At 57.4% G+C, this 21,991-nt stretch overlaps 1 protein-coding gene across 1 annotated transcript in view; it reads right to left on the reverse strand.

Annotated features, from left to right (window-relative positions):
• The window catches only part of NINL (ninein like), a 39,282-nt gene extending 18,578 nt beyond the window's left edge, over positions 1–20,704 (reverse strand). Inside the window, exons 1-12 of the mRNA XM_056138260.1 lie at positions 20,514–20,704; positions 15,273–15,369; positions 13,960–14,117; positions 13,454–13,520; positions 10,870–11,039; positions 10,412–10,519; positions 9,060–9,230; positions 8,582–8,718; positions 7,664–7,804; positions 2,794–2,968; positions 994–1,104; positions 423–503 (exon numbers count right to left, since the gene is read on the reverse strand). Coding sequence (XP_055994235.1) covers positions 423–503; positions 994–1,104; positions 2,794–2,968; positions 7,664–7,804; positions 8,582–8,718; positions 9,060–9,230; positions 10,412–10,519; positions 10,870–11,039; positions 13,454–13,520; positions 13,960–14,117; positions 15,273–15,369; positions 20,514–20,693 — 1,596 coding nt within the window. The 5' untranslated portion in view covers positions 20,694–20,704. The remainder of the gene's footprint in view (positions 1–422; positions 504–993; positions 1,105–2,793; positions 2,969–7,663; positions 7,805–8,581; positions 8,719–9,059; positions 9,231–10,411; positions 10,520–10,869; positions 11,040–13,453; positions 13,521–13,959; positions 14,118–15,272; positions 15,370–20,513) is intronic.
• Positions 20,705–21,991: the final 1,287 nt, after the last annotated feature.

The following is a 21,991-nucleotide window of genomic DNA, read 5'->3' on the forward strand; positions in this document are numbered from 1 at the left end:
AGGAGAGAACCCGTGGCTGCAAGGCCCCATGCGACTGTCCACCCCAGGCCCGCGTGGGAGGGGTCCCTGCGAGCCAGCTGACTGGGATGGGGAGGGGGAGAGCAGGCACGGCACACACCACCACTCACCTGCACCCACTGGCAGGGCCGGGAGAAGCAGCAGGAGCGGAGACACAGCTTTACTGGGGACGGGGCACTGGGTGCTGAGTGGACAGCGGCCCTGGCGCGCCCAGCTCTGCGCCTGCCCCCACCGACAGGCCTGACAGGTCGGGGGGAAGGGTAGAGGCCAGGGCATCAGCTCCAGGGGAGCTAGTGGAACTGAGGCCCGCAGTGCCGCAGCGGGGACCACACTCCCATGGACAGAAAGGGGAGGATGCGACCCTTGGAGGCCCCCAGGAGGGCGGGGCGACGGGCAGCACCTACCCGGCACTTGCGCTGGAACTCCTTAAGGAGCTGGGCAAAGCGTTCCTCCTGGGCCAGTAGCTCTGCGCTCTGGGGCTCCAGCTGCAGGCAGGGGATATGGGCAGTCTGGGGCCACCATCCCTCACCCGCCGTACCCCGTCTCCTGCTGCAAGGGCTCCACGTGCTCTCACCCCTCCGCAGCCCCCCGCCCAGAACTCCCAGAGCACCATACTCTGCCTCTGTCCCGGGGGCCTGTGTGGGTGGCCCTACCACCCCTGCCATGGGGGAGGGAGCATGATCACAGAAGCCCCCCACCCTTGGCTTAATCAGAGCCAGCGGCCTCAGTCTCAGGACACTGACAGTCCCCTTCCAGAAGGGTCGGGGGGGGGCATACCCAATGGGCTTCTTCCGGGCTCACAGCCCAGAGGTCAGTCCTGGAGGACCTTGGGGGACCCTTATGGCACCAGGGATGAAACCAGGGCCGGCGAGGTGCTGGGCAAGCACGATGCCCTCCCGCGATCGCTCTGGCCCTGACACTGACCCCTCTGGGTTGACCCACAAGCTCGAGGGCTGGAGACCGGCGGGGGCTCACCTTGTCCTTCAGCACCGACTCCAGGTCCTGCTGCAGCCTCCGGACCAGCCTCTGGGACTCTGAGAGCTTCTCTGCCAGCTCAGTCACATCCTTCTGCAGCCGGCTGTTCTCCTGTGGAACAGCACATGAGCTGGCCTGAGCGGGAGCTCCCTCCAGGCAGGGCTCAGAGCAGCCAGGACGCAGAAGTGCCCCGAAATGCAGACACGGGGCCACCTCGCCACTGTGCTCCTGCCCCAGTGCTCACGGACATGAGGGACACAGCGCCGGTGCCCACCCCAAGTCTGAGAGGAGAGCCCCCTCCCCAGCTGCTCCTGAGCCAGAGGGCACGGCCAAAGACGGGGTTGGGGCAGTGGAGGGTGGGAGGGTGGGAGGGAGGCAAAACAGGGTGTTCAAATGCCCAGTGGGCAACTCAGAAAGACCAGGAGGGCTGAGGAGCTCACTAGGACCAACCCAGGATGGCCATGGGTGCAGTTGGGGGTGGAGGTGTGTGTGTGTGTGCGTGTGTGCTGGGTAACGGTCAGTGCGTTCTCCTCTGCAGCAGGGAGCTTAGGGTTACTGAGCAGCACCCATCATAGTGCTCCTGGAGCACTCCCATTCATCTTTAACTCCTTCTTTGTGCTCCACTTTCCCTATCTGTTCATCGCTCATTTCCGCTAATCAGAACCTGTGACTCTGGGTTTTGCGTTTGTAAGTGAAGTACTGCTTTTCTCTTTCCCTGTGTCCTTTGCAGTTTACTTAGAGCAAAGTGCTTTTTGTACAGACACAGGAAGACAGTTGATGCTGTGCTCTTGTTACGTGAGAGTTAACTGACTTTGAATCATATTTGTATATATATTTGTAATTATTTAATATAATAAACATAATAATTTGTATATAATAATAAATACAATAACGAATATGTCGTATTTTCTCGACCTAGGCCTCAGTTGCCCTTAGTTCCTAGCATCCCAAAAGCAGGGTCCCAACAAAGGGATTGGATGGAGCCAGGGCAAGCCGTGAGCTACCCTGCATTGAAATGGGAAAGGCCAAGTGCCAGAAAACTTATAATAAGAGCACGGTCTTGGACAAATTCTGTCATGACTGAAAAAGAAGTAACTGGATAAGGACCCTGCTGGGGTTAGGAAAGACTAACCTGGCCTGAGGACTGCAGTCTGGGATCTGTATAGCGAGATGTCCCCAGGAGATCCACCCTTTAAACTCAATAATATCTTACTGTGTTCACACAAATGATGAGAAAGATTATTAAGAAGCAAATTTAAGATGACCATTTAAATGGATATGGACTAGGGAAAGGAGAAGTGAGGCCCCAGAGGAAATTTCCACCTGTGAGCGGACTTGTCCTAGAAGAGCTTCCCCTTCCCCAAAGGGGCTTTCATATGCCGACTGTGCTCTCTCACCTGTTGTAATTGTGTGGAGACGGAAATAGGGGCAGTGTGAGACTGGGACAGGGAGGCAGAGGCACGGAGTAAACATACGGAGTAAAGGGCCTGTCCCCTTCTTCCTGTGTCTGTTGGCAGCAGTGGGCCAAGGTGGGGACGTGGGTCACAGCCACCAAACGCAGCACACACCCACACGCATTCTGAACACACATCTGCAGGGTGGGGGTGGGTGCAGGTGCGGGGGTGGGTAGAGGGAAGGGTGTGTGTGTAGGGGTGGTGGTGGGTGGGCTCTGAGGCCCCCAAAGCCAGAACCCTCTCTGCGGCAGGCCCTGGCGGTGGTTTCCGTCCCTACCCCCTGAGCCGGTTCCGCCTGGGGATGGGCTGCTGCCCCTCTGCTCCACATGGCACCATCTCCACCTACCTGCAGGGCCAGAGCCAGCGCATCCCGCAGGCCAGCCTCCCGCTCACGCGCCTGCCCGAGGCCCCGCTCCAGCTGGGCCGTGAGCCCCTGGGCCTGCTCCCGTTGCAGCTCACGCTCCTGCTCCGCCTGCGCCCGCAGTGTGCTCAGCCGCTCCCCGAAGTCCCGCTCCAAGCGCCTGCAAGGACAGACAGCCTGAAGCCCGGCCCGCCACGCTGTGTGAGGTGCGGCAGTGGAGGGGCACTGAGGGGCGTGCTGGCTCCCGGGGCCTCTGGAGCCACGGCACCCACTGGGTGGGCTGGCAGCTCTGCCGTCGCCCCCACCCGCGGGCAGCAGGCCCCCGAGGGTGCCCAGTTCCTGGTGGAAGATGGTGCCTTTCTCCCCAGCAGGCGACTCGGCGGGTCTCACTGTCCTGGAGCAGAGCCGAGCTTTCCTGGGCAGCCGGCACAGGGCAGTGTCCTGGCCATGTCGACAGGGGGGTAGCGCCCCTGCAGAGACCATCCAGAGACCCCAGGGAGGCGGCCAAGACAGTCAGCTACCAATACTCCACAGCTCTCTGAAGCTGCAGGTGACGCCCTGATGAGAGTGTGACAAACAGCTGCGCCGGGTCAGTGTGTATGAGACTCATGCTGGGAGTCATGGGCAGAGGCCATCGGGGGGGAGAAGCGCTTGGCCCTCGCCCCTCAGGCCTCCTGACTCCAACCGTCCCAGGCTTGTGGCCCGATGCTTGGACCCAGACAGGCCCCGAGTGTGTGATGCCTGCTATGTATCACAAAACTCTTTGCAGGCAGCTGGGAGGGATCAGAACCATGTGCGCGACAGAAACCAAACCAGCCCAGCGGGCCTCAAGCCGACCGCCACTCAGCGCCGGACGTAAGTGCTCTGTAAAAGGCATTTTCTCCCTTCAGTGGCACTGACCTCAAAGGCTGCTGGGCGGGACGGGGGAGGGACGCTGGCTGGACAGCAAAGGCAGAGCCAAGCGATTCCGAGGCCCACAGACCCTCTACCCTACCTTTTCCCTGCCCGGGTCTCCACCAGAGATTCCGAGCAGCTGAGCAAGGAACAAAGAGCACTGGGTCGAGAGTCACAGGGGGCAGTGGGGATGTCAGCCTGGCCACCACGCGGAGTCTCTCGACAGCTAATGGCATTTCCTTCTTCCTGGGGGAGCTGCCTCCCACCCCTTTGCTCAGGCTTGCTCCAGGGGTGCCAGGGATGGAGCAGGGGCCCTGGAATCTCAACCTGACCCCTCAGCTCCTAAGTTTGTTTGTTTGTTTTGCTTTTGGGGTCACACCCAGCGATGCTCAAGGGTTGCTCCTGGCTCTGCACTCAGGAATGACTCCTGGTGGTGCTTGGGGGACCGTAGGGGATGCTGGGAATCGAACCTGGGTTGGTTGCGTGCCAGACAAACACCCTCCCCGCTGTGCTATCGCTCCGGTCCCAGCTCCTAAGTTTTTGATGGTGCTTTCACCCTGAAGGTCAGAGCACTGAGTGGGTCTCGAACACGCCACCAACCCTCCAGAGCTGTGCAACGTTTCCTGGCCCCCAGACAGGCAATCGATGCACTGGCTAAACTGACACAGTAGCTGCTCACTGAAGCACTGAGACTCAGAGCTGGGGTCAGGGCCCAGGCCTGGCTGTGCTCTGAAGCCCGGCCTACTGTGCTAAGCAGGTCCTGTGGTGCGTGCCTCACGTGTCCCACCCACAGGGCAGGGTCTCCACAAGGCCCCCCCTGACACACAGGCGCACCTCAGATCGACCCGGCAGCTGGTGGCCTCAGGCTTAACCAGAAAGGCACTGTGGAGTCCAGTGAAGGTTAGGGTTAGTTTCCCTGAGCCCGTGGCTGTGCCACAATACTGCGAGTCCCCTATGGTGCGTGCCCGTACGCTCACCCCCACACAGGCTCTCCAGACCCACAGAGACACCCCCTCCCTCCCCCATGCTCTCTCGCCCTCACACACTCACACACACGTTCATACTCTCACACTCACTCTCACATACTCTTACACACTCTCACCCTCACACTGGAACACCCTCTCACACACACTCACGCTTACTCATCACACACTCACACTCATTCTCACACAGACTCATAATCATCACTTATATCCTCATACTCAAACTCTTACATGCTCACTCTCACACTCTCTCAATCTTACACACTCATACTCGCACAACTACTTTCTTCCTCTCTTACACTCTATCATACACTTGCACATACACTCACACACTCACCCACACTCACCCACACACTCTCTCACACTCACTGAGGATCCTGGGTGCACAGGGAGTGCATCTCGGATGCCCTTCTCCTCCCAATCACAGAGAAGCACGTGTGGGCCCCTTCTGGAGACCAACCTGTACCTCGATTTTCTGCACGGGGCCTTCTTCGCTGCCCCAGAGCCAGAGGGGACCCGGCCTCTGAGCAGGGGCAGGGTAGGGGCCCCACCAGAGCACAGAGGAAGGCCGCGGCCACGCCAGGGCAGCTCTGTCTCCACTCTGAGCCCCAAGCACAGGGGCTGTTGGGGCCCTTTTCCTAGGCTGTCACAGGGCAGCTGGCAGGGGAAGGTCTCCTGTCCCCATTTTACAGATCCAAAGTCCCAAAGGGCTCGACTGGGTTTTGTTTGTTAAGCTTGACCAGTGTTTTCTATATCTTCTAAATTAATCCTCCGTCAGCCTGATGATGGGCAGTAATTTTTTCCCCGTCTGTGGGGAGTCCTTATTCTGGCCATTTCTTTCGTTGTACAGGAGCTTCTCAAATTCATATAGTTCCATTTGTTTAGTTTTGCTTCCAAATGCTTGGTCAATGGCATCGACTCCCTGAAGATCCCTATAGCTTAAATGCTAGGATAGGTTAATTTCCAAGATATATAAAGCAAAACTTAACAGTAACAACAACAAAAACATCTTACCAACAACAACAACAACAACAACAAAATCAAAACATGGGAAGAGGAGATGCACAAAACCTCCCCAAAGACATCTAGATGGCCAGCAGGAATATAAAGAAGCTCTACATCACTATTATCAGGGAAATGCAAACCAAAAGAACAACGAAATGTCTCTTCACACCAGTAAGACTGCTCACAAAGAACAAGAACGAACAGTGCTGGTGTGGGTGTGGGGAAAAGGGACCTTCATCCATAGCTGGTGGGAACATGGATGGGTTCGCCCTACTGGGAAACAATATGGATGAGTCTCAATGAACGGAGAAAGCTTCCATATGACCCAGGAGTCCCACTCGTGCCGTCTACTCCAGGAGCTCCAGGACACAGGGCTCCTACATCCACTGCAGCACTGTTCAGGACAGCCAAACTGGAAACAAGCCAAGTCCCCAAGAACAGGTGAAAGGATAAAGAAACAGTGGGACATGCACACTGGAACAGGATTCAGCCCTGAGAAAAGATGCGATCATGCAATCTGCTGGGCTATGTGGACAGAACTGGAGAACACGGTGCTAAGTGAGGTCAGCGGGAAGGAGCGGAGCCAGGCGGGATGATCTCCCTTATATGTGGATGCACAGGAAGCCAGGCCAGAGCAGCAGAACTGCCCCACGGAATGGAGATTAGCATGGCGGGCGGGTATATGAGTGTGCACGCATGTGTACTGTGTGTGTGTGTGTGTGTGTGCTGTGTGTGCTGTGTGAATGTTGTGTGTTGTATATGTGCACTGTGTGCTCTGTGTGTGTGCTGTATATGTGTGCTGTGTGCTCTGTGTGCTGTGTGTGCATTGTGTGTACATGTACTGTGTATGGGTGTGTGCTCTGTGTGTATATGTGTGTGTGCTGTGTGAATGCTGTATGTGCGCTGTGTGCTCTATGTGTGTGCTGTGTGCCCTGTGTGTGCTCTGTGTGTGCTGTTTATGTGTGCTGTGTGCTGCATGTGTGTGATGTGTATGTGTGCTGTGTGTGTGCATGTGCTGTGTGTATGTGTGTGTGCTGTGTGCTCTGTGTTTGTGCTGTGTGTGCTGTGTGAACGCTGTATGTTGTGTATGTGCGCTGTGTGCTCTGTGTGTGTGCTGTGTGTGCACGCATGTGCTGTGTGTGTGTTCCATGTGTGTACTGTGTCTTGTGTGCTGTATATGTGTGCTGTGTGCTCTGTGTGTGTGCTATGTGTGCATGTACTGTGTATGTGTGTGTGTGCTCTGTGTGTGTGTATATGCGTGTATGCTGTGTGCTGTGTGTGTGCTGTGTACTGTGTGTGTGCTATGTGTGCTTTTTGTTATGTGCTGTGTGTGTGTGCATGTACCATGTATGTGGGTGTGCTGTGTGTGTACTGTGTGTGTGATGCGTGTGTGTGCTGTGTGCTGTGTGTGTGCTATGTGTGCTTTTTGTTATGTGCTATGTGTGTGCATATGCTGTGTATGTGTGTGTGCTGTGTGTGTACTGTGTGCTGCGTGTGTGTGCTGCGTATGTGTGCTGTGTGCTCTGTGTGTATGTATATGTGTGTGTGCTCTGTTGAGGCAGGGTGGGAGAGTGGCAGACACTCCAGAGGGGAGAGCGCTGCTGTCTGCATGGGGCCCTGTCACTGATGGTCTGACAGAACTGTCAGCTGTGGTGGTGCCCTCGGCCCACCTGGCAGCACCCCCTTGGGAGTGGGCTGTGGAAGTTTCTACCATCTGGACAGGAGCCCCTGAGTGTGGAGACCACTGAGCTCTCCTCAAGGGGTCCGCCAGGGGGGTGTCAAGGCCCCGCAGAGGAGCAGAGCGGCTTCTCCAGCCCACCACCGGGAGAAACACGAGACACACGGGGACGGGGACTTCCTCCCGGTCTGTGCATGCGTCCTGGTGGGGAAGGCAGGAACCCTGAGGGGCGGGTGGCTCCCCGCGCCCACACTCAGCCCCCTCCCACCCCAAGTAGCCCCGGGCTGACGCCTACTTGAACCTCTCCTCCGTGAGCTGCTCCAAGGCCGAGTGGCAGTCGTCCATCTCTCTGGCAAACTCCAGGTTCCTCTTCTCGGCTCTCTCCAGGTCCTGCCGGGCTTTGTCTCGCTCCTTCTCCATCTGCTCTGCCTGGCCCCTGCCGCAGGAGGGAGCGGCTCAGGCCTGGGCAGTGCAGGAGCGTGGAGGCCCCAGGAGGGGCAGAGCCAAGTGCCGCCCCAGCTGCGCCCATTCTACAGATACACATGCTGAGGAAACCCAGTGCCCAGCCTCGGCCAGTTGGCAGGCCTTGGAACCCGAATGGCTGTCTAGCCAGGGAGCTGCAGTCGCCCGTGAGGCTTGGGCTTCCTAGGGAACTGGGTGTGTGAGCGAGGCCCTCGTGTGTGCAAAGCACCTACTTGGGGACCATTTCCCGGGCTAAGGGGGTTCATCTGCACAGCTCTCCACAATTGCCGGTCCTGCGCAGGATGCCAAGTCTTCCCAAGGAAGATGCTTCCTCCTGCCACCTTCCCTGCAGCTCCCCCAGAAACACAGCCTGGTCTGCACCAGCTGAGACAGGCGGGGGGCCCGCATCCCTGGGCACTCGGTGCGTCCTTTCCTGCCGCCTGGCCCTGCCCTCTGTGGCCACTCTGGGACCAGCTCAGGCTAATGGGGAGTTTCACCTGGAAGCCTCTGCAGCGACTAAAATGCTCAAACCCTCCCTCTGGACCCGCCTCTGCTGAAGGGTGCTGGGAGGAGACCGGCTTCCCGGCTTCTCCCCGGGGGTTGGGGAGAGGCCAGGCACCCCCGAGTGGCCAGAAAAAGCTGAACCGCAGCCCCTGGATGGCCCCAGCTCTCCTGTAGGGATGCCCGCAGGCACTCGGCACAGAGGCTCACCTCAATCCCCACCACAAGCTCCGGGGTGCAGGGCACTTACTGGCGGAAGCTCAACTCCTGGCGGTAGCAAGCCAAAGCCGCCTGCTGCGTGGTCCCGCTGACAGCCACCAGCTCGTTCTCAAGGGCCCACGCCAGCTCCAGGAGGTTCACCTTCTCGTCCACACTGAAGTCAAGACTCTGGAAGGAGCAAGCCCGTCGGAGCTCAGGCGACAGACACCTCTGCCTCCTGAGGCATCCCGGAGGCCCAGGGCTGACTCCACCGGCCTGGGAGTGCTCCCCCTCACAAATTGCAGGGGAGGGGGGCCCAAACCCACCCCTGCAGTGCCTGGGAAGCCTGCAGTCTCCCTGGGCTGGGAGAGGGACGCAGCAGGGCTGTCGGGCCAGAGGACAGCACAACAGGTGGCATGTGCATGCAAAGCGCCAACCTGGGCTGGGCCCTAGCACTGCCCTCCCAAACAAAACCAACCCAACAGCTCCCGGGAGGGTCTTGGGTACCCGGGGCTCACCCAAACCCTGACCTGCAGGACCTCGGCCCCGTTGGGAACCCCCTCCTGCGCCCAGAGGGCGATGAGCTGCTCGGGAGCGGCAAAGCCTGAGCCGTCGTCCAGGCTGCAGAGGAGCCGGGGGCCCGAGCACAGTGACACGAGAGAAGAGCTGGTCATCGTGTGGCAGCTCCCCTCCTCCAGCACCTGCGGGCAGGGGTGGCATCCATGGGAGACCTGCAGCCCCGTGGGAACAGGGAGCCCTGGGAGGTCGCTGGGGAGGAGTGGGTCTAACTGGGGGGGGGGGGGGGGGGGAGGGGCCTGAGTTAAGGCACCTGTCTGCATGTAGCTGAGCCCAGTCTGATCCCCAGCACGGGTCATTCCTGATCAGAATACCAGGAATATCCCAGGGAAGGGGTGGGGGGGGGGGGAGAGACAGAGAGAGACAGAGAGACAGAGAGAGAGGAAAGAGAGACAGAGACAGAGAGAGAGAGACAGAGAGAGGAGGGACAGAGGGACAGAGACAGAGAGAGACAGACACAGAGAGACAGAGACAAAGAGATAGAGAGGAAGGAGAGACAGAGAGAGGGAGAGGGAGAGAGACAGACAGAGAGAGACAAAGACAGAGACAGAGACACAGAGAGAGGAGGGAGAGAGAGAGGGAGAGAGAGAGAGAGGAGAGAGGGGGAGAGAAAGACAGAGAGAGAGAGGGAGAGAGGTAGAGGGGGGAGAGAAGGAAGAAAGAGAGGGGGAGGAAAGAGGAGAGAAAGAGGAAGGAGAGGGCGAAGAGGAGGGAGAGAGGAGAGGGGGAGGGGAGGGCAGAAGGAAGAGAAGGGGAGGGAACGACCCCCGTGGCCTGAGAACAGTACTGCTCATCCCCTCCTTCTGGGCACGCTGTCCAGGGCCAGAGCCACCTGCCCGTCTGGGTGCTATGGGCCTGCACAGGCCAACACCGTCTACCCAAACTCTCTGTCTTAGGCAGGACCCTCCACAAGCACTCACAGGGGGCTTCAGGGAGGAGACACGGGGGCTCTGAGGCCCTGCACAGCCTCCCCTCCCTGGACCAACCACCTCCAACCCAGCAAGACAGTGGCCTGGACCCAACGGCCTGTGACTGTTCTGGGCATGCCCGGTCACGCTGGGGCGGACTCCTCGCTCTGTGCTTGGGTGCAAGTTGGGGCATCCCAGCCGAGCTGTGCGAGCTCTCGGTCACAGGCTGTCTGGAGCCGTGACCAACTGCTCCATGGCCACACCCCACATGGCCATCAGGGCCTTATGTGCCCGTGATGGGGTGGGGCGTCCTCACGGACACGGAGCCCGAGGTGCAGAGAGACCCGCATTCGGGTCTGGAGGCCCCAGCTCACGGCCCACTCGCTGCTCCCTCTCACCTGGGCGTGAGACCAGGGCCCGCCGTGGCCGAGGCCCAGCTGCAGCTGCTCCAGGCTCAGCCTGCCGTCCCCGTCCCGGTCCAGCTGGCTGAACAGGCCCTGCAGCTCCTGCACAGAGTCCTGCATCCGCTCAGAAGCCGTCAGGCAGTCTGCATGCCTGGCCTGGACCCAGAGCGGCCAGTCTGGTCTGTCCCCCCACCCCCTGTGCTGACTGCTGTGGGCTGGCGGTGAGAGCAGGGGGGTGTTGGGGGCGGCCACTCTGGGGGGCATTCGGGCTGGGGCTCAGACAGGGCCGTGCAGGAGCGGGGAGGCCGTGGCGGCCCCACACGCTGAGCAGCTCACTGGTCACCGGACCCCTGTGGACGGGCAGTGGCCATGCAGAGAGAGGCAGCCCGTCCAGTGAAGGGTTTCCAGGTCGGGGCCCACCGCCCACAGAACGGGGACACGGCCCCTCTCACCTCCTCCAGGGCCGGGAGCCCGACGCTCCGGCACACCAGGGCCAGCTCCTGCTCGGTGAGGTGCCCGCTGCGGCCGACATCCAGCTGCTCCCAGAGGCCCCGGACACGATTCCCGGGAGGGTCTGAGGCGGTGCCATGGGGCTTCTCGGAGCCCCAGGTAGGCAGCTGGCCTGCAGCAAGGGTCAAAGGCGAGACCAGGCTGGCGTCTCCTTTCGCCCCCACACTCAGGCTCACTCCAAGCGGTGCCAGGAGTCAAATCTGGGTCACCCACGTGCTCCGGCCCTCACTCTGTGTTCGAGTGCTCCCAATATGATGGCAATTTCTCTAAACTGCCAAGCAGAACAGCAAAAGTCATCCCCGCAGTGAGGCTATTCATGCCTAGGGACGCCTGAGGGGCAGGGAAACTCCTTAAAAAGATCATCAGAGAGATGCAGATCAAAACAACAATGAGATATCATTTCACACCACAGAGACTGGCCCACATCCACAGGAACAAAAGCAACAGGTGCTGGCGCGAATGTGGCGAGAAAGGGACCCTCCTTCACTGCTGGTGGGAATGCCGGCTGGTCCAACCCTTTTGGAAAACAGTGTGGACGATTCTCAAAAAACTAGAATTTGATCTCCCATTTGATCCAGCTATAGCACTCCTGGGAATATATCCCAGAGAGGCAAAAAGGTATAGTCGAAGTGACATCTGCAATTGTTTGTTCATTGCAGCACTCTTTACAATAGCCAGGATCTGGAAAAAACCTGAATGCCCGAGAATAGATGACTGGTTAAAGAAACTTTGGTACATTTACACAATGGAGTACTATGTAGCTGTTAAAAAAGATGAAGTTATGAAATTTACATACAAGTGGTACTACATGGAAAGTATCATGTTAAGCGAAATGAGTCGGAAAGAGTGGGACAGACACAGAAAGACTGCATTCATCTGGGGAACATAAAGCAACAAAAAGGGAGACTAACACCCAGGAATGGCTGAGATTAGTACCAAGAATTTTGCTCCATGACTTGAAGGCCAGCCACATGTGCTAGGTGAAAAGGAGCTAGATAGAGAAGAGAGCACCAAATAAAGGGTGTTGTGAGGACCCTCCCAGGGTGGGAGAAGCATGCTAAAAGTAGTCTATAGACCAAACATGATTGCCACTCAATGCCTCTCTTGCAAAACACAGGACCCAAAAGAAGAGAGAGAGAACAAGGGGGAATGCCCTGCCACAGAGGCAGAGTGGGATGGGGGGATGGGGGTGGGAGGGATGCTGGGACCCGTGGTGGTGGAGGATGGGCACTGGTAGAGGGATGGGTACTTGATCATTGTATAACTGAAACCCAAGCACAAAAATTTATAAGTCTATAACTGTACCTCATGGTGTTTCACTAATAAAAAATAAATAAATAAATAAACAGGGTTTTTTGAAAGTTTGTTTGTTGTTGTTTTGGGCCACACCCAGGAGTGTTCAGGGGTCACTCCAGGCGGGCTTGGGGACTCTCGGGGGGCCAGGGATGGAACCTGGGTTGGCCACGTGCAAGGCATGTGCCCTGCTCACTGTTTCAGCCTCTGGCTCCCGCCGACGACTCCTCTGAGGTGGAGGCAGGGGCACAGGACGGCACCACGGCCAGTGACAGAAAGGCTTTGTGGGCCAGGGGACAGCACAGGGAGCACCCCACATGGTCCCTGAGCACCCACCGCCAGGAGCAACCCCTGAGCATCATTGGGTTATGACCCAAAAAAACAAATGAAAAATGGAAGAGTTCTGTCAGGGCTGGGCAAAAGCTGTTTTTCAAGCGGAGACCACACACGCGGCCCCTGGACCCGGTGAGCACAGACACACCAGCCCCTGGACATCGCGGCCCCTGGACCCAGCAAGCCCCTTTCTTCACCACCTGAGTCGAGGATGTCAAGTCCTGGGAAACACAACTGTGACGGCTCAGCTCGTGCTCCCCCCGGGACTGAGTGCTCACCCAGGGCCTGAATACTTCCCCCTGAGCCTGAATGCTCCCCCTGGGCCTGAATGGTCTCCCCGGGCCTGAGTGCTCCACCGAGCCTAAGTGCTCTCCCCCAGGCCTGAATGCTCGCCCAGGGTCTGAGTGCTCCCCCAGGGCCTGAGTGCTCACTCCAGGGCCTAAGTGCTCCCCCAGGGCCTGAGTGCTTCCTCCAGCACATGAAGAGGTCCCGTGTCCATGGCCCGCAGTCGTGAGCTCACAGCAGTGGACACTGCCCACCCATTTGGCCTCCATGTCCCAGGAGCTGTCAGTCTTAGCCTCCTGGCAACAGGTTGGCAGCGGCCTCTGGAGCCAGCATGAGGCTCCCAGTCCGGGAGCAGCTCTTATTCCACTTGGGCACCCAAAGGCCTGGGAATGTCACGGAGGGATCCAGGGCCCACTGGGGGACCCTGAGGGCACCTGAACCACGAACTGCCCTTTAGCCGAGGGTCTAGGATTGAGGGTCCGCAGGCAGCGGGCCCGAGGGCTGCAGAGACGTGGGGAAGTCTCCCCCAGGGGCACTGCATGCTCGCTCCCTGGCAAGGGGCCTGACCCTCAGCCCCACTGCTTTCCGGGCCCCGGTCGGGAACACGGGCCGCACCTTGTGCTTCGAACAGATCATTCGGAGGCTCTTTAGGGCTCTCGGCTTCCTCGTCCGACTTGAGGCTCTGGAAACAGAGACAGTGTGAATCCACCAGGCCTCAGCTGCGGACACAGCGGGTCTCTTGGATGGCCAGGGCCATGAGAAGGAAACTGAGAGCTTCGCCAGGCCAGGCAGGCAAGAGCAGGCCGGACTCGCGTCTGTGGAGGGCGGGATTCCCCCCGCAGTCACCCCACGCACAGCCTCCCCCTGAGCCCCGCCAAGCCCACGCCTTGGGCACAACGTCCCACAGACAGCCAGCGCTGGAATCTGGAATGAAGCCCCCTGCACATGCGACTCACGGGAGAACCCATGGTGAGGGGCTGCAGGGAAGCAGCCTGGTGGGGTCCACTCCAGGGGCACCCCTCGCCCCACCCCACTTCCAGCAACGCCTCTGGTGTGCACCCATGCCCGAGCGCATGAAAAGAAAAGGTGAGCCAGGCCAGGGAGACGGAGACCAGACCCACCTCCACACTCTCCAGGGACGCAGCGCGGCGCAGCTGGCTCCAGGACGGCTCCAGCAGACGCTGGACTTCAGCCTCGGGGTCGCGGGGCTCGGGGAGGCTGCGGCGTCCGTACCGCTTGGAGCCCCTCACATACTTGGGCGGGACAGCGCCAGGCGCAGCTGCAAGGACACAAGCAGCTTCGCCCTTAGCCCCCGTCATGGGGTCTCTCTAACCCAGAGGAGGTGCTCCAGCACCCAGAGGAGACACTGGAGCACCCAGAGGAGGCACTCGCCTCCCAGCACCCAGAAGAGACACTCACCTCCCCAGCACCTAGAGGAAACACTCCAGTACCCAAAGGAGACACTTGCCTCCCCAGCACCCAAAGGAGACACTCACCTCTGCAGCACCCAGAGCAGGTGCTTGCCTCCCCAGCACCCAGAGGAGACACTTCAGCACCCAGAGGAGACACTCCAGCACCCAGAAGAGACACTTGCCTCCCCAGCACCCAGAGGAGGCGCTCCCAGCACCCGCTGTGGCGCCCACAACACCAAGAGGTGCTCAGGTTGCAGAGGAGGCTCAAACTGGGGTGTCTGACCTGAACTCGCTGCTGTTTAAATTCGCCCGAGCTCATCTGACCTGAGTATGGTTCAATAGGCCGAGTGCAGCTCTGCTCAGGGAGCCTGGGATTTGAACCCCCACACTGCATGCATGCTCCCCGAGCACTGCCAGGAGCGACCCTGGACACAGAACCAGGAGTAGCCTCTGAGCACTGCAGGGGGTGCGCCCCCAAAGTAAGTGAAAGAGTAATATCAAATGTGATCTATTGTGCAACTGCCTAGCAGCAGCCACTGCAGGGGCTGGAAGGTCACGTCACTTCCCGCCCTGCTATCAGGATGCGCCTGAAACCCTGGCGGCAAAACGATCACAATCGATCACAACAATCACGCTGGACAAGAAGCGAGTGTTGAAAGAAGGTAAAGGGACACACCCAATAACTTCCCGGTATCTGTACTGCAAACTGCAATGCCCAAAAAGGGGGGGGGGGGGGCGGGAGGGAGGAGGGAGGGAGAAAGAGAAAAGGCGCCCGCCACAGAGGCAGGCTGAGGTGGGTGGGGTGATGGGAGGGAACCCGGATCACTGGTGGAGGGACGGGTGCTGGAACACTGCATGACTGAAACCCGATCATGAACGGCTTGTTAAGGTCTAGCTCACAGTGAGTCAATAAAAGTATTTTTTTGAAGAAACGGGCCTCAGCCCAGCCAGGGCGGGGGAGTGTGAGGCGTGGGCAGTGTCATGAGGATAAAGAATGGAGACGAGAGGCGCAAGCCACCGACCTGACTCCAGAGAAGCAGCGTTTTCCTCCGAGGCCTCGGCCGCAGCATCTGCTGACAGCACTGCCACAAAGCCTTCCTTGAACTCCTCGAAGCTGACCTGAGGAGGGACAGGGAAAGGAAGTCAGCACCCCGACCCCTCAGTGCCTCCCCTTCGGTTGGAGGCAGCAGGACACGTCTCCTGCTGCCTCCAACCAGAGACAATGTTCTAACCTCTTCCTTTGTTTGGTTTTGTTCTTTGGTGACACCCAGTGGTTCTCAGAATCATTCCTGGGTCTGTGCTCAGGGAACCATGGAGGGTGCTGGGATCCACCTGGTCGGCAGCACCCTCTCCACGGTACTATGACTCCAGCCTCAGATTCGTCTTACATAGGAAAGTTAAACAAGAGAAGCAAAAGTGACCCTAAACACATCTCCCAAAGCAAAACTGATTAGCAACTTTATAAAATTCAGAAACAGGCGAAAAAAAAAAGTTAAGGTGCTCCCAACAGAACAGGGGTCTTCTTTGGTGGCAGAGGACGTGAAGAGGCCATGGGGGAGGGGGGGCTCAGGGTGGGGCAGCCCCGAAGCTGCTCCTTGCTCTAGCAGCACCACTGCACGTCACACAGCCTCAGAGAGCAGCAGTCGAGCTCTGCAGGGCCTGGGGGAACAGCCACCCTCTCCCCAAGCCTGCAGGTCTGAGCAAGCACCCCGGGAGCACCAGAAGCAGGTCCCAGAGCTGAGTGCAACTGTGATCATTTACTCCCAGCCGACGCACGGGCCACGACCGAGACAAGCAGGGACCCCATACAGAGCGCACCTGTGCTGACCGCTCTGCCCTGGCACAGCCAGCAGCGTCCTGGGCCACCTCTGCAGCCTGCCTGGGACACTCGCCCAACACACTGCAGCCATCTCTGCCCTGGCATGAGGCGTTGACTATCATGCTGTAGAAAGAAGCTGCCGTGTTCTTACTCTCCGGATGCTTTTCGGGAGAAATCAAACTCTTCTGCCATCGTTAGCATCACGAGAGGTGCAGAGAGTATGGGGGATGCTGTGTGTCCACCTCTGGGAGTCTTTCATAAAATCATTTGAGCACTGTTTTCCTTCAGGTGAATCCCTCTTTACTGTAATTCTACAGACTAGGGAATCCTAAAGCCACCCTGGAGTCCAACAGCCACTTCTGTTCCACCATGGCCCTCTGCTCACAGCTCTCTTCCTGGGGTTCCCGAGAAAGGCTGCGAGTCTTCTCACGCCCTCTTCTCCTTTTCTTCATCAGGCAGCATTCTAGATTAATCCAGTTAATGAGCGCTCTCTTCTGATCTGTTCAACATTTCATTTACTTTATTCCTATTTTATTTTCGCACTGCTAGGGGCTGAAGCCAGGACTCACGCATGCAAAGCAAGTGCTCCCAACACTGAGTTAAAACCACTCCTCATTTTTTTTCTTTTTTTAATCATCAGTTTTTCCCCCCCCCCCCCCCCGTTTGTTTCTCGGTCACACCTGGCAGTCCTCAGAGCTTAGTCCTGGCTCTGCATTCAGGGATCATTCCTGATGGAACTCAGGGGGTCATCTATGGTGCTGGGACCAAACCCAGGTCAGCTGTGTGTAAGGCCAGCACCTTCCCATGTTGCCCCTCCGGGCCATGCTCCAGGCTGTGCATCATGTGTTCGAGTTGTAGGATTCTCCCTGGTTCTTTGCTAGGATGTGTTATGTTACTTCTTATAGTGCCCTCTTCCCCAAAGATATTTTCAGAAATGTCTCTTTTCCATCTTCCCTCAGACTTGTGCTCAGGAGTCAGTCCCAGCAGTGCTCAGGGGATCAATCCCACCACGTGTCCAGTCCACTGAGCTGCTCCCCCCCCCCCCCCCGGAATTTTAGACCACATTAACTTTGAGGCTTAAAACTAGACCTTGATACTGTTTCTCTAAAAAGTATGAAACACTAAAAGCAAACCTCCACCTTCAACTGCCAGATGGAATATCATGATACTCCTTCTGCAATTACATCATTAAATCCCTGTACTTTGTCCGACTAACATTATACAATTCAGGCATCCAAGGGCCCTGGGGACGAGGCACGCACACTGGAGGGTCCATCCATGCTCCTGTGTGCTGTGACTTCCTTTGAAAGTTCCTGAATCTCCACTACTTAGTTTCTGCCACAGGAAATGGGGCCGGCCATCTAGAGCCTCTGGACTGGCACCAACTTTCCCTAAACAGCCACCAACATGTGCCAGCACACGGCCTGACTTGCTTCCTTGGGGGGAGAGGGAGGCAGGGATTGGGAAGAGGGGAGAAGAGATGTGGGTGTTGGGAGCACCTGCTGGTGGCACCTGTTCTTGGGGCAGAGAGAGAGCGGGAACAGCTCCAAGTGTCAGTCAAGTGCACTCATGGAGCCAGGGTCTGTCTGCATTTATAGCCCCCGCCCACCCCGCCCCCCGCCTTGCCTTGGGGAACAGAGACTCGCAGCAGTGAGGGAATCAAGTGGGATGAGCCCCACACACACAGACTCTGACACTTCCCTGCCGAGAGCAGCTCCCGGAGAGGGCCAGTTCCCCTCACTGTGCCACCCCTCCACTGTCTTTCCCCAGTGCTGGGAGAAGCCCCACGTCCGCAGGAGGAAAATCTCTGGGGGAGCTGTCTTCAGGGTGCCCGTGACCAAGCAAAGCACACACCTCAAGCAAACCAAGCTTGTTTTCTCTACACGATGCGCCAACACTGGTCTCTGATGTCTGAGACCCTTACATGGGAACCTGAGGGTGGCCCAGGGCAGGTCCCTCCCTGCCTTCACGCTGAGGAGGATCCCCAGCACCTGTCACAGAAGACGCGGTCTCCAGGGCACTGCCACCACGGTGGCCGCAGTGAAAGGAAGGGGAACGCAATACTGTGACAAGTACACCGGTCCCCTCGCCACCTCTGTCCATGCATGTCTTGGTGGGGCAGTAACAGGAGTAACTGCATGTTCTATCACTGACGCCTGCGACCTCAACCGGGGTGATGAAGCATTATGTTCCAAATTGTCAAACACAGTTTGGAAAACTAGATCATCTGTCTAAGCTTCTTAAATGACAAACACTGACTTTTCCAAAGGTGCCTTTTGCTCCTTAGACCCCAAAGCTAGTATCAAGAGGGGCCAGAACACTATCTGTTCAAAACACACCTTCTTCTTTGTTTGTTTTTGGGCCACACCCAGCCGTGCTCAGGGTCTGCTTCTGACTGCACTCGGGGATCATTCCTGGCTATGCTCAGGGGTACCATATGGGGTACCAGGGATCAAAGCTTGGTAGGCTGTGTGCAAGGGGAGGTGTGTTACCCGCTGTACTATCTCTGTGGCCCCAAACACACCTGATGATGATGATGATGATGATGATGATGATGATGATTTGTTTTTTGGGTCACACCCGGTGATGCACAGGGGTTACTCCTGGCTTTGCACTCAGGAATTAACTCCTGGCGGTGCTCAGGGGACCACACGGGATGCTGGGAATCAAATCCGGGTCGGCTGCGTGCAAGTACAGCCCTATGTGCTGTACTATCACTCCAGCCCGGCGCCTGACTTTTAATCAAAGTTTTAAAAAAGCAGTCAGAGGTGGAAAAAGGGTGATGAGGGGAGCTGAGGCCGTTTCCTGCTAGAGGCACGGCACAGCAGGCTTCGCTCTGTTCGACACCATTTTATTAGAAGATTTTTGGCTGGTTGGTTTGGGGGCACACATGGCAGTGCTTAGGACTTACTCCCAGCTCTGCACCCAGGTAACAGGGACCGAGGGACCACATGGGGAACCCGGAACTGAAGCCACGTCAGCTGCACGCAAAGCAAGTGCCTTCCCCACCGTACTGTCTCTGGCCCCCAAATACTGACAAGGAAAAAAGAAATCCTGACCAACGTTGAGAAAAGCCCACCAGCTTTGAGAACCTGCGTCCCTTCACATTCCTCTGCTTGAGTCGAAGGTTCCAGAGCCAAAGCTCTAGTACAGTGGGTAAGGGTACACTTGTCTGTCCGGTCTCAATCTCCAGAATCCACATGGTTTTGAGCACCACCAGGAATGACCCCCGAGTGCACAGCCAGGAATAACTCCTGGGCATCGCCGTCTGTTGCCCCAAAACAGCAATATAATAAAAGAGGGAAAGGTTCCAAGGTCTGTGAGAATGTGAGGAGAGGCCCTGCTGGAAATTGGGGGAACTAATGCGGGGCTGTGGAGTCCGTCTCCCTGCCCAGCAGGGGGCTTCGCTTGTGCTCTTTCAACAGGGTCACCCACCAGCCTACGCAGGAACACCTATAGGCTGGTTTGTTTTTTATATCTCACTCAAAATTAAAACAGTTTTATTGAATACCGGGGGGCAGGGGAGGTCCCTTCAGATGTCAGCAAGGTAACGGAAACTAAGCTGTGTCTAACCCTGAGGCTCAAGCAAGGCACAGCTAAGTCAGAGTACAGTCAGAGGCCTTCTAGATGCTTCCATTAAGAGAGCAACTGTGGTCTGGTTTCCACACACCCATCGAGGTGACTCCTGGGTTTCCTAGAGAAAGGAACTCGGTTCCTATGTACTGGGGAGTGGAGGGCCCCAGGCCAGCGGGGAGCTGGTGGTCCTGAGATGCCAGGATTACCCAGCTAGTCAGGCGGTGTTTGGGGGCCTCAGGCTACAACCTGGGAAGAACCGGCCTCCACAAGTGAGCTTGTGCCCCACCCCGTGCTCACGCTCTCCGGGCCTGAGCTCACATTCTCTCTCCTGCTGAGGTGGGTCACAGGGTGCCCTGGATCGGGCGACCTTCCTTGTGTGCAGCAGGGGCACGCACGGCTTTACCTAGCTGCTGAGGGAACGGCCACTGGCCTGATGCGAGAGGCTCACAGTCCGGAGAGCTTCGGAGTCCACTTTGGGCTCTTGGGCGTATGGGGCATGCGCTGCCTATGAATCCAGCGCCGTGCCCTCTGACTCACAGGCCACCCACCAAGACCACCCACCACTGCCCGGCAAACTCCTCGGGTCTTCTGAAAAAGAAGCCCGTACAAAAGCCCCTGGAAGTCACCACATTAGAGGAAAAAAAAAAAAGTCCCAAGCTGGGGAAAAGCTCAAAGGCAGAGGGCATATGCTCCGCCCTCGAGCCCGAGGCTGGCCCTGGCACACCCGAGAAGGCCGGGAGCACCAGGCACACAGCAGCTCACGGAGGAGAGAGGCAGGCAAGCCTCCTGACGACAACCCCTGAGGCGCGGGTCCAGGGGACTGGCATCCCTACCCCCGCTGGGGCTCTGCGCTTTCGGGAACACGCACCCGGGCAAAGCGGTCGCCTCCAAGCAGGGTCTGCAAGAGCAGGGGCAGCTGCGCTTCCACACGCAGCTTCAGGCAGAGTTGGGTCAGCTCGTCCCGGTCCAGAAAGCCGGTCCCGGTGGTGTCACAGCTGCTGTAGAGCTCCCGGAGCTGGGACACATAGTGGTTCTCTTCTCCATCCATCCCATAGCAAGCTGCGCACACAAGAGAAACACGAGTGAGACCCTCAGCACACCTCAGACACTGCCCACTGCCCCCCCCCTCCCGGCACCCCGGAGGCACCAGCCCCGCCACTGCAGGAGAACCCAGCGAGCCGCCCTCCGCCAGAACCCAATTTCTCGATTTGTGTAAAAAAGGGGAAAAAAAAAGAAAAAGAAAAAAAGAAAATCTATTGAAGAATCATCAAGAAAAGCAAGAAGCAAACTAAAATCACCCAAAATTCCACCATGCCCCTCCCCTATATTGTTATAAGCATTTTGGCAAAGATATATTTTAATTTTTCTCTACACTCATAAGTTTTGGCTTTTCCCTTACAAACACATGTACTTTACTAGTAATGCAATAAGCAGTAATGATTTTACTGTTTCACTAGGAAATGTTGATAATAAGAAAAAAGAGAGACCTCAGTAAGAATTCAGAGGGTGGGCCAGGGTAGGCATCCCACTCGCAGGCACCAGACCTAGCTTTGACCCCTGGCACCAAATACAGTCCTGAGACCCCAGGAGTGGTCCCCAAACACAAAGCCAGGAGGAAGCCCTGAGCACAGCCAGGCATTACCAACAGGCCAAAAAATAAATAAATAAATAAAAACCAGGACATATAGAGTGAATATCATACTAATAGATCCATAATATATAGGATTAATAACCATCTAATATATTCAAAGTGAAACACTAATAACATTCGTGACTCCTGTATCATCAAAGTGAAACACTCAGGCCAGAGCACAGCACAGTGGCGGGAGTGTGGGGGGGCACTTGCTGGCACTGGCTGGCATCCCCATGTGCCCCTGAGTACCACCGAGAGGGATTCCGGAGTGCAGAGCCAGGGATCAAACCCAGGCCAGCCGCACATAAACAAGAATCTTTCCCACTATACTGTATTGTCATTTGGGCCCTGGAGTCATTTTTTTTTCTTTTCTAGGTATTTTGAGCCACCCCCAACTCTGCTCAGGGCTTACGACTGTCTCTGCACTCAGGGATCGCGCCTGGTGGGCTCAAATTCAGGCTGGCCATAAGCTGGGCCAGCTCCCTGCCACTGACTGTCATTCCAGCGCCCTGTGTCAAACTTCTCTAAGGTCATTCCTCTCCTCTCTGGGTACTCTGCCCACTGGCAGCAGTCCCACAGATGGGCAAAACAGCACTGAACACTTGGACAGCTCCTGTTCCTGCGACCTGCAGTGACCTCCTCAGGACTGGCTCCAGCCCAGGGCGGGACCTCACTGAAATACCAAGGGGCTCAGCTTGGAAGCAGACCCACGC

This window comes from Sorex fumeus, unplaced genomic scaffold (genome assembly GCF_029834395.1).
Source record: "Sorex fumeus unplaced genomic scaffold, SorFum_2.1 ptg000128l, whole genome shotgun sequence".
Lineage (NCBI taxonomy): Eukaryota > Metazoa > Chordata > Mammalia > Eulipotyphla > Soricidae > Sorex > Sorex fumeus.